General features: G+C 39.8%; 1 protein-coding gene across 1 annotated transcript; it reads right to left on the bottom strand.

The window, feature by feature from the left end:
• Positions 1-697: 697 nt before the first annotated feature.
• Positions 698-12,206, bottom strand: LOC5501322 (eukaryotic translation initiation factor 4E transporter). The gene is made up of 14 exons (XM_032369647.2): positions 11,929-12,206; positions 11,603-11,709; positions 11,398-11,471; positions 10,539-10,628; positions 8,995-9,232; positions 8,572-8,650; positions 8,024-8,140; positions 7,533-7,705; positions 6,586-6,697; positions 5,774-5,971; positions 5,184-5,380; positions 4,748-4,973; positions 2,557-4,158; positions 698-1,939 (listed from the first exon to the last, which is right to left on the bottom strand). Exons 1-14 carry the CDS (start codon positions 12,026-12,028, stop codon positions 1,752-1,754), a joined length of 3,501 nt encoding a protein of 1,166 aa, XP_032225538.2. The 5' UTR covers positions 12,029-12,206; the 3' UTR covers positions 698-1,751.
• Between the last annotated feature and the right edge of the window lie 1,465 nt (positions 12,207-13,671).

Below are 13,671 nucleotides of genomic sequence, written 5' to 3'. Positions count from 1 at the left end.
GCTAAGAAAACAAATTTAGTAGCTCCCTGAAATTACGCCCAAGAGTTTTCAGTTTTTTGGTCAGTTGCACGGACATTTTGTTAGGTACAGTGATCTGGGAAAGCTATAACTATATTTCAGATTGCAATTGATAAAATCTAGTTTGAAACCATAGCTTTGTTTAGTTAGGAACCGACCATTAAACTCTTGAGGGTGTTGCCAGGGCCCAACATGTCAAAATATATACTTTCACAATAGTTAACGCGAAGAAAAAACTCCTACTTAAATAGAAATCTTCGCGCCCTGCCTTACTCCAACAGTTAAATGGTCAATCCTTATTACGAGAATTCACCTTAAAACGGACCAAGATTCTTATTGACTTTGTTGTTTTCATGTCAATTCAACCTTCCCTGCTAGCAGAGGCCTCTTTTCTCTGTATATCTTTTCCTCGCGAACTCCAGCCCAGCGAAATACAGAGAAAAGAGGCCTCTGCTAGCAGGGAAGGCAGAGGTATCTTTTCCTCGCGAACTCCAGCCCAGCGAAATACAGAGAAAAGAGGCCTCTGCTAGTAGGGAAAATTCAACCATTTAAAACTGTGAAAACTGTGAAAACTGAGGTAAAGACTGAAAACATACAAATCATTTCCGTTTTCAAGTAAATAACAAACTAACTCTAGGGTGCCCATTTTACCCCTTCAAGTAAGTTAAACACAGAGAAATGTTATTGTCACTTTATACAAACATTTCACATATTGGTCCATTTCTTTGTACAGTAGGCTTTTTTTCTTTAGTTTTTTTTCTTCTTTTTACACTAATTGTATACTGGAGATTTTCTCTCTTGACAAATTACTAGGTTGCCTTATTACAAGTGAGTAAATCGGCATTTACTACGTCCCTCTAGCGATCATCCTTGCGACTTACAACTACGCTTTTATTATGCGAATTTTCTCTATATGGCTATATAGCTAATTCCAACATGTTTTGGGAACGTTTATGCTGTACTTGGTCGTCATTTTGCGAAAGGCTTGATGGTGAAGGAGGTGAATTTGTAGTAGTTTGCTTCCGTTATTTTACGTCACTCTTTCTCTCCAGTTGAAGGGTACGACTATTTACACTAGATGACTCGATGGCTCATCTTACAAGATGCAATAAGTGTTCTATAACAGTTAATGGGACGATCACGGAAGAACATTTGCAATGTTAAAACAGCGATAACACACCTATCTTGGGGACAAGAGACTCTCGACTCGACCAAGTGGGAAGGAAAGGGATGCCTGACTACAGAGATAATTTATAATTTAAAGTATACGAGTATTAAGGGTGTTAAGACTGAGATAAGAGCTTCAAGGGTTGAAGCGAACTTTAACGAGAATGTCAAATTGTGCCTCACACACAATGACCGATGTTGACAGGCGTTTCGTGAATCGTTGCATATATTAATGCATTCCACTGGAAATTTAATGATCACCACCCCTTTCATTCTTAATTTTTTTCAGTATTTTGTTAGATTTTGATACTGACGAATGCACGTGAAGAAGATCCAGCCAAGTTCCTCTAATCCCCAAGAAAGCATCGAGACTACAACTAAAATAACATTACTGACACGCGCTAAACACAAAACTCCCAACACTGTTTTGACACGGTCTCAATGGCGGATGCAACAAACACAAGTTCCGACTGAATAACACGGAGTCCTTGACAAATAATTCATACTGGCGCAAGCTGTCCATGGCGCTCACCCATTGGTTGTTTTTGGTTAATTAACGGCACGAGTCACGTGTTTACCATGGCATGTTGTCGCTCTACCTCTTCCAGTGATAATACCTTTTTGCTAAAGTCTGGCGGTTTTTGTGCTTTCGCCACAGGGTTGACCCGAAGCACGTCTTCCCCGAACCACTTAGAGAGGATGTTGTCGTTGGAGGCATTGTTGGTCTCGCCGTAGTGGGGCTGCGGGCTAGATACTGTTCAACGATAAAGGGGGCGATTAGATGGATGGTAGATTTCAGATTAAGACAGAGGAAAATGCTACTTTAGTAGGGCTAGTCTTACACAAATGAATAGAACCTATTCTAAATAAAAGTGCATCAGTAAGTTGCAGCATGACACCTGCAAGAAACCAGCTCTTGTTATACACTTGTACGTTTGTTTCGTAGCCTACTTGTAGGCTTTGGTAGTTTTTCCGGCACGAAAACCCCGAAAACACGAAGTTCGCATACCATGGCGCCATCTTTCTGCGGGGCGCGTTATCCAAGATGGCGGCCGTGCCGGAAAAACTATCAAAGCCTACAAGTAGGCTATTTGTCTCGTTATGCACTTGTGCGTTTAGTTTCCAAAACAATCATAACGCCTCTCATTTGTTGTGCTTTGCTTTGCTTTGCATCTGATAACAAATAATTCAAAATATCAATCCAAACCATATGGCCATATTTGGATCACCAAACCTATTCATGAGAAACACCAAATGAATTGTAGGTAGGAAGATGCAAAATCCATCTCTCTGACCCATGGCAGAGCCACTTTTTTAAGATAGCGAGGTTCTAATGGGAATCCGTGCCATAGGAAAGGATGAATGACTTACCTTGAGGAGGACCACGCATATTAGCAGGTCTCGGCCCTCCAGGGAAGTTGGACGTTTGGCCAAGCAATGCAGGGTTCACGCCACCATAACCACCCATTCCTGGTCCATACATGAGTGGGGACTGACCTGGAAACATGGGCGGCTGCATAGGCACGTTGGGAGGGACTCTCCCTGCATGTTGCATCATCCTGAGGTATTGCGCAGGGTGGATGGTAGGTCTCATCATGCCTGGGGGGGTGCCCTGCTTGTGGTGCACAGGAATACCTACCATGGGTGAGTTGAAGGGCGTGTGCGTCGGTGGCATTCGGGGGGTGCCCAACAGAGACTGGGGTGACATTCTCCCCCCTGCCATGTGCGTTGGAGGCATAGCCCTGTGACGGTAGAGGTCTGGAGAGTGCATTGGACGCATGTCTGGCATGGCCTGCAGCATAGGGGAGTAGTCCTGCCGAGGGTGTTGCCGCATGACTGGGATGGGTCTACCCTGGCGATGTTGTTCGGGTAAGGCCTCTCTTCTCTGCTGCATATGGTGTTGACCAGGAGAGTGGTTACCACCTTGTAGTTGTTGTTGCCCCTCTTCGTGTCTCTGAGGAGAGGAACGCTCATTTTGTCTGTTCCCCATGCGATGCTGTAGAAGCTGCTGTTGAACAAGTCTCTCATGCTCGTATGCGCCTTTACCCTGCAAAGGGCCATTTGAAAATGCAGCACTTCTAGCCTTCATTTCACTCCTTATCTGTTCATCAGCTTTAGCGCGGATCATCATCTCCCTCTCCATGACATCACCCCTAACCTCCTCAGTGCTTGACTTGCCCACAAGGGGTGACCTGTGGATCATGTTTTCACCATGTGGATGTCTCTGCGGTGTCACAGGAGCAGAGTGAGGCAGCTGTCTGCGATTAGGGGACCCTGATTGGTGGCCCCTTCCTGGTGACTGCGGCTCAGAGTGGCTACCAGATTTTTCTGGAGAATAGCTAGATCCAGGGTAAGGTCTGAAAGCTGTAGGCTTCAGCAGAGGGGAGCCATCATTGTGAGGGATGTTTCGAGTTTGCTGTGGTGATACGGGCCCGTTGGCAGGAGCTCTTGATATTGGTCCGGATGCTGCTATTTCTCTGAGCAGCTGTGACTTAGGCGACAAAGGCCTTTCTGCTGGCTTTACCCCCTCATTTCTCTCCCTGGTCTCATTTCCGTTGATGAATTTTCCTTCTTCCTCATTAACATGGTCTACACTCTTTGCCTCATCTTTCCCCTTTGGCGTCATCTGATCTTTCTTCATGTGCATAAGGACAGAAGTTGGCATGAATCCCAGGTCCCTCAATGAGGACGGCACCTCTTTTCCAATAGACTTTGTCTTGGTCATGTCCAGTGGTTTACCCATGTGCATCTTGCTTGGTGTTTGATGCGATTGTGGGGAGTTCATGGCAAGGTCAAATGGTGGCAGCCTACCCATCGGTGGCCGGGGAGACATGAAGCTCTGACTAGGTACTGGGCTGGTGAATGCCTCTGGCCCTAGGAGGGGCTTTAGTCCTTTGTCAGCATGCATGTAGTTCACTGGGGATGGTGTTTGTCTGTGCATGGATACTGGCAGCAGATCATGAGGAGACATCACTGGAATTAAACATTTTAAAGGTCAGCTATATTTCTGAAAAGAAGACGCAAGCTATGGGCCTAAGAAATAAATCAACAGAGTCCTAAGTCATAAGTTATAGTGGTGTGCTGTATAATTGCAAATTTCAATTCATACTCCATGACCTGAGTTTAAATTTGTTATGTAACACAATCTGTTACACCTTGCCCTTGAGACCACTAAATGCAATAGAATAAATAAAAAAACAAGTATAGAGTGATTTTCAAAATCCCCTGCAACAAGATGTAATTGTTAAAGTGTAATAGCCAAGCCAGAACAAAAGAGAACAATGACATTACAGTGTATTAGCACTAAATAAACTAAATCGTAATTTATGGGTTTTGTAAACCACTCTAATAAATAGCAAAACCAGAAAATAAATAAATGAATAAAAAGCTTTACCAGAAACTCAAAAATGATCCATGATCTATTTTTGTAATTAAAAGTTCCAGAGCATCTGCATACAGTTTTGCAACAAAAACAAACTTATTTCTGTGGACCAGGGTTGCCTAGTATGTAAATTTTTCCCTATATAGATATCACAGCATTGGTAGTTTGAAGCCTTCCTACCAATGGACTTGTGCAGGATCTCAAATGGGGATTGAGAGCCATCTAGCTGAGGAACTACTTGCGCCGGTGATGGTGGTCGTCGCGGCTGCATCTGAGTCTGCATCATCAGTTGCTGCACCATCTCGGCTGGTGATGGTGACCTGCGAAGTTTCTGAAGGGGTGAAGGAGATTTGCTAAGCTTGGGGGATGGTGGGCGTGGTAGGTACTTGCTAGGAAGACCCGGGATCTGGACATAAAACAAGTATGCATAATTAGCAAATTATACTAACTTATGATTGCAATTTTAAAAAAAAAGCACAATAAAAATATAGCATTTTGAAATTATCTGATTGTTGCCTAATTTTCATTTCCTATACCATATATCTCTTATTTAACAATAATTTTGCACAGGAGTATAATTATCTATAATTATCCCACTCAGACAGGGTGCACTTACAACAGGCTGGGGTTTCTCAGGAAGATGGCCTGAGGATTTCATTGTCTCCACAAGCTTGAAAAAAGCAGCCATGTCCTGGCCAGTACTTTCCTGAGAACTTGGTGGCTTGTCTTCTACTGTATCTGCAGGTTCTTTCTTTAACTGTTTCTCTTTTTTGGACAAAACTTGTTGTTCTAAATCTTCCAATCGACATGGACCTAGCAAAGACAAAAGTCACTAGGGCACAACAGATAAAAAAAGTGGCTGTTTTTCCCGTTTGTTAAAAAAGACTATGCCTGGTTATGTGTTATTTGGACTATAAATCTTATATCTTTGATTCTGCCTTCAACTAAAAATTAACTTCTGTAGGTTATATTTAGTGAGTAAACAAACTTTATCACAATATAACAAAGGCTACTTGGACAAGAACTGCAAACAATTTTCAAGAGTGAAATATTTGACTGCCCTATATTATTTATATCTGAAAAACATTCATCCAGTGAGAAGAGCTTAGACATTGGTTACTCTAATATTCTAATATTTCCACACTCCCAAACGACAAAACGCTGTTATTGTGTGATCAACAAAATAAAGGTGTTAGCATTGTTCACCTTTCACCCTTGCATTGTCATCCTTCTCAGAGGAGAGAACATTCTCCAAGAGGGGCTTGACATCAATTCTAGTCTTCTCCAGCATTTCCTCAAGTGACACGGGGTCCGTGGAGGCATCCACAGGTTTGATTGGCACAAATACAAAAGGCTGAGTGGGTGAAGCTGTATGAGAGGTGACGGGACTACCAATGGACAGTCCTAAAAACAAACATATTTTAACTTTGATGAATTTTTATTCTAGACAAATTATTATGATACCCTGGCAAAAAAATGATCATATGATCCCCTGTTGTCTCTGTGTTTATAATGGACAAGCTATAAATAAAATATTCAAGTCAGAGGAAAAATCTTTCACCAAGTGTCTGTATGGTGGTGACTGCTAAATAGGGTCAAGTTTACAGCAAGTAGAGAACATTTTGGGCTTTAGTGAGTGATGCTGTAAACTTTATCTTAGTGTTATGATATCTATTTCCTGGATGAATGAATCTTTAAAACTCTAATTTGTAACTTGAATTTCACTTGAAATCAAAGTGCCCAACCCTCCCAATTTTGCTTAAAAATTCAGATTCCTGTAACAAAAAGACTCAGCAACATGCAGACAATATCTTCACGGTTATATCTTTCTGCTCTTTATTCTTGGCAGTTTCATTTAAATATTTTAAACAACTTGCTGAAGCTGACAACAATGCAAAACATTGGATATGTATTTGTTTTGACCTTTTTAGGGGCAAGGGGAGGAGTTGCAAAGTCTCATCTTGATCTCCAAAAGTCTTCACCTTTTTACATTTCATTTCAGATAACAAAAACATTACCCGAGTACTCCATCAATTCTTCAGCTGTTGAGGAACGTCGGCTTCCATTGTGACTTCCACTGCCATGAACACCAAAGAACTGGCTAAACCGGCTGGCATTTTGCTGATCAGCCTAAAAACAAAGGAAATATTTTAAAATAACTCTTAGTGACAAAAGAGGGCAAGCAAGCTAATAATAAGCCAAGTGACTGCTTTAGGTCACATTGTCACCAGTTTATTCCGGTCGATTATGTAACAATCTCCAATGATTTTTAACGGAAAACAGGAAAAACATTTCAAAATATTGAAAGTTTCTTGAGGATGTGATTGATAATTCAGAGCGGATGGCCTGTTAAATATCTCGGATTTTAATAGATTCTTTTGTCTTTTAACGGTTGAGGTTTCCGTCGGACCTCCGGAAGTAAACTGGTGACAATGCGGCTTTAATAGAGATTGACTGCTCATTAGAGCTTTTCTTATTTAGCCCAAATTGCTGAAAACGAGTCAGAAATTCAAACTCTACATTATTCTATCACAAACAGTATATAAAGATGATATGATCAATTTAGTAAGTGATATAATAATATAATAATATCACTATAATTATAATAATAATAATAATAATAATAATGTTTGTTTAATTCAACCGATTGCAGTACATGAATAGACTGAATTGCGGGTAGAGTCAGCGATTACTAAAATATAATTCACAACACATATTTAGCGTATTTAACGGAAGCAAATTTAGAAAAGCGGTCTGTGCGACCCGCTTCAACGTGGCGACTACATCTCCCTGATCTTAGAGCATATATACTTTAAGAAGTAACCATTGGATAGAGGGTGGCAACTTAATAGGGTGCGACCCGCTTCAACGTGGTGACTACAACTCCCTGATCTTAGAGCATATATACTTTAAGAAGTAACCATTGGATAGAGGGTGGCAACTTAATAGGGGCCGGACTGCTTACCATGCCAGAAAACTGCACTACTGTGTCAGTCATGAAGAATTGGTCGAGATCAAAGCCTTTGTCATCCTTTGTCTTATCTCCTACAGGTTCTGGTGTTTGTTTTGAAACACCTGAAAATGACTTCAAGTCATTCCCTGCTGTAACCAGCTCATCTAGGATGGTTTTGCGCTTTCCTAAAATGGCAAAAGCATCAGCATAGGCCATGTAATACTGCAATATTTAGATGTGGCACAGTTATTAGGCACAACCTTGTCGATGTTGTACATTTCACCACAATAGCCTAAAATAGAACCTCTGCTAAAACAACATGTTGTTCAAACACAGGCATTGCTAAGCCAGCATCTCACCAGGATTTTGCCAGCAATAATGGTATTGCTTGCATTCCATGCTATAAAATCAGTTCCTTGGGCATTATATACATATGTTATCCAGAAAGACTGATAGATACAATATACTGTATTTAGAATGCATAGTCTCTATTGTTAGTGTACCTTTTCTTTGTCTCTCGGGGAACATGTCATCATCAAAACCTTTTAGTTCCACTATTTCTGATGAATCTGGTTCGTAGTTTAGCCACTCTGGTTCTTCTTCAACATCTCTCCTTCGGTCTAAACTCAACAAAAGCAAGACAATAAATCCATAGTAAGTGCATAGTATTCTAACGGTCCTCTACCAATCACTATTACGCACAATACTCAATTTTCTATAATAAAAGCTGTACAAATAAACTATGTATCTATATCTTATTTTTATCTGAGCTTGTGCGCAACACAACCAGACAGATTATTTCAATGAAATTTTGTGTCTAGGTTTAAAGTCACATTGTCCCAATGATGGTTTTTAACGAAAACACGAAAAATATTGGAAGTTTCTTTGAGGATGTGATTGATAATTTAGAGAGGATGGCTTGTTAAATAACTCTGATTTTTAATAGATTCTTTTGTCTTTTAATGGTTGAGGTTTCTGTCGGACCTCCGGAAGTAAACTGGCGACAATGCGGCTTAAATATGGTATCCCTTCTCATCACTTGATTGCCTACCTTTTCTATTGTCCTCCCTTCCTGTTTTTCTTTCACCCAGTCCCCTCTCCCATGGGCTGGACTGTCTAACATCTGAGCTCTGCGACCCAGGAAACAAGAGCACTATGAGTTAACAGGCTGCTGCAGATGTGACAACTTTACTAGTAGTAAGTATGAGAGAAATAAAAGTGAATAGGATGGGCATTAAGATAAACAAAAAGCCATTTATCAAAACCTTCTGCCTACTTACAGTAGGAATACAATATTTCAGCCTATTTATGAATACCCCCTACCTCCTATCCTGGGAAATATTGTTTTAAACTTGGAATAAGCAAGAAACATGATTTTCAAAAACCTCTAGCTGGAGCGCAGACCAAGCTGCTTGTTTGAAATATCACATGTTTGTCATTCCAGGATGGATTTAGCTACTTTGTTCCATCATACCCTGTTCCGTTCTCTTAATGGTGGTCTCTCCCTCTCTCTGTACTCTGTTGTCCTGCCCCCTCTACCAACACGCCCAGTTAGTCTGCTGCGACCATCTCTCGGCTCCCTGTCCAGTGTCCTTGTCAGCATACTCTTGGGTCTTTCCGTCAGTGCTGCTCGATCAGGTGCGCTTTGTGGCACATGGCAGCCTTGACCAAAACTCTGACGCTGTGGGCTAAGAACTATTCCATCTTCCAGCCTAAAGTATCAAATTTGGTGAGGGTCAGAAATAATCTTCTTGACATGGTTTTATTCCTAAAAGTTTCGAATATCTCACTGTCTTAAAAACACAAATTTAGAGGCAATAAATCACATTTCCTCCAAATCCAAATGCTGAACAAGGACTTTTCTCTTTAAAGATCACTATATACAGGGCTTCTGGAATTACGCGGAAAAAAAACTTAAAATAACGTAGGATTCTTTGCTAAATTATGTGCAAAATTATGCAGAAAATCAATCTTTACGCGCTAAATTACGGTGATTTTGCAATACATTTTTCTTAAAAAATAAAAATTTTTGCGGGATTCTTTACTACATTATGCGCTAAATTACACGGAATATCAACTGTTACGCCCAAACTACATTTTGTACCGAAGAAAAGCACAAAATAACTTGAAAAGGTTATTTTTTTGCGTGAAAATATCTTAGGCAAGTTTTCATTGGCTATTAGCCACCAGCCAATTAAAAAAGGTATTTTATTATTAGTCCTAGGCCTTCGCTCTTACAAAGAATATCTCTTTTTTTTTACGAGAAATAGAGGTAAGAACCCTAAAAGAACACAGCTGTGCAATTAAATGTTTTGTCTTTCAAAATTTAGCCCAATTACGCTGGATTACGCGGAAATTTGTTGATTACGCGGAAAAAGCCAACTTACACGCTTCTGCACAAGCGCGTAATCCCAGAAGCCCTGTATATAGTAGAACTAAGATTGATCTTCTTATAATGTATAAGAGTATTGATTATACAGCCACAGTGCTCTCGCACTGGTTGATTAGCGGGTCATACATTCCCAAAGGGCATGCTAAAAAACAATGGAAAATTTTGCGTTAACAAATAAAATAAACAATTAAATCGTTGAAATTTTCAAATCTTTAAATCATCTCGCATATAACAGGTTTTGTTATTATTAAACCAAGAAAATAATCCTGTCTTTTCAGGGTGGCACAACTTCTAAGATAAATGGTATAAACACAAATGCTGGCAACATGTCTAGCATGGGTTAGCTTGAATGAACAACTCCTGGAAAGGTTCCTACTTCTGAAGCCAAAGCTTTTAAAGGCCAGTGGAACCCCAATTACTTTAACTTGGATGAGCTGAACTCCCCGCAAATGCAAACTGACTACAATTACTAATTTTCAGTCAATTCTACTAGAATAACACAAACTAACACCCAACTCAAACTGTTTGTTTTTTTACCTTGAGGGTTCAAGTTAACAGCATTTAAATGAAAACAAATGCAATGTGTTTGCAAGGGAGACCTCTCCATTAACACCTTAGACACTTACATTTGCCTTCTTATGTCATCCACAGGAGATGCACATCTTTTCTCGCTAAGGCTTGACTGGTGCCAAATCTCAGGGTCCCAGATACCATTTCTAGGACACAAAATACCAGTCTTATCTCATAAATCACATTAAACTATGTGGATCAGCTTTCTTAAAGGGTCTACCAGGGGCCGTGGTTTACTCAATATTCTACCATGTCCAAGAAGACTGAAGATGGCCTGAAAAATACCCTCTCAGATTTTAATAATCCTTGAACAGCTGATTCATAGGGAGAATACAATGTAAAGCCTTGTGTAAAGTTTACTTTATGTAAAGTAGTGCAACTAATATGAGACAATATCTAAATTACAGACTGACTACATTTTATATTGGTGCAGCTAATTAATGCCATGACATACTAGGACATTTCATTATTTGACCCCAAGCCCTGTATGAAGGACCAAATCAACAGGTCCAAAGGGGAAAATATCTGACATGTCCAAATTAGGCTGCTCACAAATGTGTGTCATATAGAAAGCAGCTCCAGGATGTCAGGGATTAAGAGGCCTGATTTTTTTGCTTTTACAAGAAATAGGGGCTTAATAATGGGATGTCTTATATGTATGCAGGTAGCTACGCCCATGGTCACTCAAAGCAACACTAAATTTCAGGTAGAGGGTTTCATTGTATCAAAAAGTCAACGTTAACCTAGTTGTCAAATTTTCTTCTCAAAATGTGTTTGAATAGACTTCCTGGACAAGTTCATGATTGTATTAAAAGTAGTTTTCCTTCTGTAATTTTCATGACTGATAGTTTGCAACTGCTAATACTAATGGCACTAACATTGTTATTTAGTTATGAACTAGAATAATAATAATACCTAACAAACTCCTCAGACAAGATACTTGGCCAAGCACGACAACTGGGACTTTCTTTCAAAGCAACAAGCTCATCCTAAAAATAAAATTAAAAATTGAAAACAAATTTTACAAAACGTCTACTTGTAAAATCTCTTGTTGGGTGTTCATACATAACGATAAAAATAAAAATAGACTTTTATAGCACAGGTTGTTCACTTCACAAACCTTCGAGTACATCACACGTGTGGCTTCTGGTTCACTCTCTCCGTCTCCAAGACTGTCCTTTGCCGTTTTTTCTTCAGTCCCAATGGCACTTGGTACTTCCTCATTTTCTTCGAATAAGTAAAGTAAACACAAGAAATACAAAATTCGAAAAGGCTGTGACATAAAACGGACGGACTATTTTTGGGACATGATACGAGAACTAATTTCAGATATCTAAAATATCGGTTAATAAAAAGAGCTGAGCTACGCACTATCTTGTTGTTGGAAAACAAGTTCGAGAGACTTTCACTGAAGGTATTTGTATTGTTTTATGTCTTCCACATTACCTTTTGAGAAAGGTTTCTCACCGCCATTGCTGTCTTTCTTCTCTGATTTCCCTCGTGCATGAACAGAGCCGACGTTTTTGCTAGGCTCCTCAACTTCCATTTTCCTCTTAACGAGGTGGAAATCTTACGGAGCCTTCCCACTGTTATGTTTAGTAGTTGTTAGGCCGGTATTTTGAGTGGTTATGGCGTTTATAAGGCTGAAATTTTGATGTTTCTACCCGAGCCCTTGATGACTAAACAGCCATTTTCAGAAAGTACAAAAAAGACTTCAACTCGCATTTTATTTGGCAGTAATGCGCAGGCGCAGTTGACAGTTTACGTTTACAGCCTCGATATCATGCTAAGCCAGCATCCGGCCTCATGCTTTAAACCGGAAGTATTCATAACCTAAGATTTTTTTATTTCCCCTGCCTCTCAAAAAGCAGCAATGAGAAAAAAGAGTCTGAACTTTTCATTTAAAGAAGCTAAACCATGTTTCTTTTAGGAAGGGATAGGGCAAGTTTAAAAATTAGTGAGCTAAAAATCCTAAATTTTATTAAAATTATTAATTTCATTTAGGGAGTGTCAGGGGCTCATAAGTAGGGGCAATCAACTTCCCCACATTCTTGTACTATATAGGTGTCACGGCGTTTCCTAGGATCAGGCCAGGGTGGACACGGTTCACGTGAATCGGCTTGGCCAATCAGAACGCGCCAAAAAAATCATTTTTGTTTAAAAGTTTTTGGGTGAAGAGCTCCCGGACAACTTCACTTTGGAGCAGATTTGTGGTTTAATCGGCAAGTTTACGTGTTGGCTTTGTTCAATACGTACTCATAGATAACTAGAGATCAATCTGACAAGCGATGGAGGGACGACGAGTTGTAATTATGGAGAAAGAAGCACTTGAACTGCAGACACTCGTCATCAAAATAGCGAATTTACATTTGTAGCAATATCGTGAAAAACCGGCGAAATTCATAACTTGTCAGCCTCTAAAGCAATTAATTTGTGTACCAATTTAAAGTTGGATATTTTTCCTATCGCGAAACGAGATGGATCACCATCGCACCTCGTACCGTTTTCGTGTTATTCGTTGAACAAGTTCGTGGATTTTAAGCGATAGGATGACAAGTATAAATTTTCGAATTAAATGGAAATAGAATTTACAAAAAGACACAAACATCCATATTGAGGTTGCCTTTTATGTTAGTATACTTTACATGGATATTTCTTACAATTTTTTACCAGATCAGTACAGTGAGTCCAGGACAGGTCATGGGTGTTGATACAAACACAGTTCTAGCTTTGAAAAGCTCGTTTAATAAAAATATTTCACAAAAACAAGACATAAACTTTCGTATGTTACTTCTTACACTATCGTAGTTAACTAGCAGTATCAAAAACCTTATAAATGATAATATCGCCTCTCAGCGACAGAATTTCGAGATCGAAACAAATGATCACTTATTTCCGAATTTATTGCTTTGCAAGAGCAAGAAAAAATGTCCTCGTAACAACGTTTGAGTCCACTTATGGAGAAATAAATAGTCCAAGGCTAGTAACAGAATGTTTCTTTCTCTGCGACAAAAAGGATCCAAAAATAAGAAGGCATATGACGACGTAGGAAGACTTTGAAAAGCAAGCGTCGTTTTCCCCCTTCTTGGCCGCCAATTTTGGATTCCTCGAGACAAAGTCAATTTTTCCGTCCTGTCATCTGATTGGCTAATCCGTGCGTCTAAAAATAGCCTGATCCTAGGAAACGCT

This window comes from Nematostella vectensis, chromosome 4 (assembly GCF_932526225.1).
Source record: "Nematostella vectensis chromosome 4, jaNemVect1.1, whole genome shotgun sequence".
Classification (NCBI taxonomy): domain Eukaryota; kingdom Metazoa; phylum Cnidaria; class Anthozoa; order Actiniaria; family Edwardsiidae; genus Nematostella; species Nematostella vectensis.
This window is presented reverse-complemented; position numbering and strand designations above follow the sequence as displayed.

Excerpts from the sequence above, each read along its gene's own strand:
- LOC5501322 (XM_032369647.2), bottom strand. The coding sequence starts at position 12,028 with ATGGAAGTTGAGGAGCCTAGCAAAAACGTCGGCTCTGTTCATGCACGA. Across the intron at positions 6,698-7,532 it reads TAGTGCAGTTTTCTGGCATG|GCTGATCAGCAAAATGCCAG; the intron begins GTAAGCAGTCCG and ends CTTTGTTTTTAG. Across the intron at positions 4,974-5,183 it reads CTGAGAAACCCCAGCCTGTT|ATCCCGGGTCTTCCTAGCAA; the intron begins GTAAGTGCACCC and ends TTTTATGTCCAG.